Below are 2,219 nucleotides of genomic sequence, written 5' to 3'. Positions count from 1 at the left end.
CTTTATAGGCTTGCGAGGAAACCAGAGTGTGTACCTAAAAAGGAAATTATTTCAACGGGTACCTAATTTCCAAAAATACTTTTTTCTAAACATTCCCCACGAAAAGGGTTCAAGTATTGGAAAACCCGGATTGGTTCATTTCGTTATTTTGCGACAAACTCAACAGTTGACGCCTGAACGCTCGCAGCAGCGCTTGCTTGTCCAACAGATGGTGCTAATGGCTGGACAAACATCAATAGAGGTCGCTATATGCAATTGCTGCGCAATTTTGGAAATTTCACGACTCACAAAAAAACGTATATTTAAATATAAATATATTTTTAATATATTCTCAACATATGCCCATCTGACTGTATAAAGCAATGCTAAGAAATCTACATTTTATTTATAAAACCAGATTTATAATCCATGCCTGGCCATGGTGTCTGTTATCCACTGCACATAGTGTGCCACATTAGTGTAGAGACCCGGCAGGCTGATCTGGCCGCAGGATGTCACGCCCAGGCTAACAATGCCGAACTCCACCATGCGCAGCTTGTACTCGTCCAGGTAGAGGGCGGGCGCCTGCAGCGGGCCACCCGAGTCGCCCTTGCAGGAGTCCTGCAAATCGCCGCCGCCCACACAGAGCTGACTGGAGGGCACCTCACGGCGATAGGTCTGGGAGCAAGCCGAGCGGCTCTGAATAGGCACATTGGCCTGCAGCAATACATCCGAAGCTGAACCGTTCTCGGTGGTGCCCCAGCCGGTGACAAAGTAGTTGGGCAGCGACTCAGCCTGCTGCTTCAGCTCATCGCTTATGGGCAGGCAGATGGGCTTGATGTGCTCTGCAAGAAATGATGAAGTGGTGGCTTAGCCTGTGGCAATGGATAAGGCTGTGCCCGTCACTTACTCTCAAAGGTCACGGTCTCATTCAGGCGCAGCAAGGCAATGTCGTTGGTAACCTGCTTGGCATCGTATTTCTCGTGCAGGATGAACTTCTCGATGCCCAGATCCTTGACGGGGGGCGCGCACTTCTCCTTGCGTCCCTGCCGGCGGCAGTCCCGCTCCGTGGAGATGCGATGCTCGCCTAAACGAATCTCATAGCTGGAAGTGGGTTAAGCATTTAGGGATTTGTTTTGAGCCTGGTAAGCGAGAGCTCCAATACTCACAGCTGCTCCTCGAGTCCATAGACGCAATGGGCGGCTGTCAAAATATAGCCTACGAATAAGAATCAGCTCAATATGAGTCATAAATATGCTATATAGTTGCCTTACGGTTCGATATAAGTGTGCCGCTGCACAGGAAACGAGATTGGCCCAGGCTTTGATATCGGAGCAAGGCCATCCAGGGCCTGGAGGACAACTGCACCTCGTAGCCATTGGCTACGCGCTGATTGAGAATGGATCCGCAGCTGAAGTTGGAGCTCTTGAAAAGCTCCATGACCTTTGAGTTGTGCTGTATCTGTGGCGCGGGGCAGCAAAAGTGACGCTTCACATGGAACAAAAGATTGAGTTGAGTTCGCCAATTAACGGAATATATTGTCACTATTTACCACTCCGTCGAATTCGCCGCAGGCTGCCCGCTGCAAATAGCTGGCGTACTCGGGCGCGACGCGCTCGCCGCTTTGTTGGGCGGCCAGGAGACGCTGCTCGATGTCCGCGCAGGAGGAATATGGCATGCACTGGCCCCGCACGCCGTTCGGGGTCTCACAGTCGTCCGCATAGGCTAAACGAATGTCAGTGTGCACAAGCAATTAATATGCTAAACAGTAAAAACGGGTCATGAGAAGTTTTCTAGCTCACCTGCCCATGCGGATCGAGCGCCAATCAGGCAGACGGCGGCGACGAGGAAGCTGCAGCGCAACATCATATAAAACTGCGAGTCGATAGACGATAGTCGATGCCTGGCCTGGTAACTGGCCGAACGTGTGCTCCAAGTGCTACTGTGCGCAGCGCGCTCCAAGCGCGCACTTTATACGAGATGAACTCGGCCCAGACTGAAGTCTCAGCTCATCTCTCTGAGTCGAGAATTGAGCACTCGCCCGTCTGATTGGTTTTCCCCCTTTTGGTAGCCCGCCCACAAGTGTTTGGCTTTCTTTGCCAAGCCTCAAGTGTACAAATTATAATAAAAACATATAAATATTAATTGAAGATTGTATTTATAAAAAATCATTTGCTGATTAATCAAGCTCGTCCGGGTTTGTTTACATGCCCGCAGTCGGCTATAAAAATATAAAAAAT

General features: G+C 50.0%; 1 protein-coding gene across 1 annotated transcript; it reads right to left on the bottom strand.

The window, feature by feature from the left end:
• Window positions 1-301: 301 nt before the first annotated feature.
• On the bottom strand, window positions 302-1,939 carry grass (Gram-positive Specific Serine protease). Its single transcript, XM_064694544.1, has 6 exons — window positions 1,782-1,939; window positions 1,532-1,704; window positions 1,254-1,467; window positions 1,149-1,197; window positions 890-1,083; window positions 302-824 (listed from the first exon to the last, which is right to left on the bottom strand). Exons 1-6 carry the CDS (start codon window positions 1,846-1,848, stop codon window positions 400-402), a joined length of 1,122 nt encoding a protein of 373 aa, XP_064550614.1. The 5' UTR covers window positions 1,849-1,939; the 3' UTR covers window positions 302-399.
• Window positions 1,940-2,219: the final 280 nt, after the last annotated feature.

The sequence above is a fragment of the Drosophila montana genome, unplaced genomic scaffold (genome assembly GCF_035044405.1).
Source record: "Drosophila montana isolate Dmon_TW-CO22-7 unplaced genomic scaffold, ASM3504440v1 contig_3733_1, whole genome shotgun sequence".
Taxonomy (NCBI): Eukaryota; Metazoa; Arthropoda; class Insecta; order Diptera; family Drosophilidae; genus Drosophila; species Drosophila montana.
This window is presented reverse-complemented; position numbering and strand designations above follow the sequence as displayed.

Coding starts and splice junctions, on each gene's coding strand:
- grass (XM_064694544.1), bottom strand. CDS start 1,848: ATGATGTTGCGCTGCAGCTTCCTCGTCGCCGCCGTCTGCCTGATTGGC. Junction 1,198..1,253: donor CGGCACACTTATATCGAACC/GTAAGGCAACTA, acceptor TCTTATTCGTAG/GCTATATTTTGACAGCCGCC. Junction 1,084..1,148: donor TATGGACTCGAGGAGCAGCT/GTGAGTATTGGA, acceptor ACCCACTTCCAG/CTATGAGATTCGTTTAGGCG.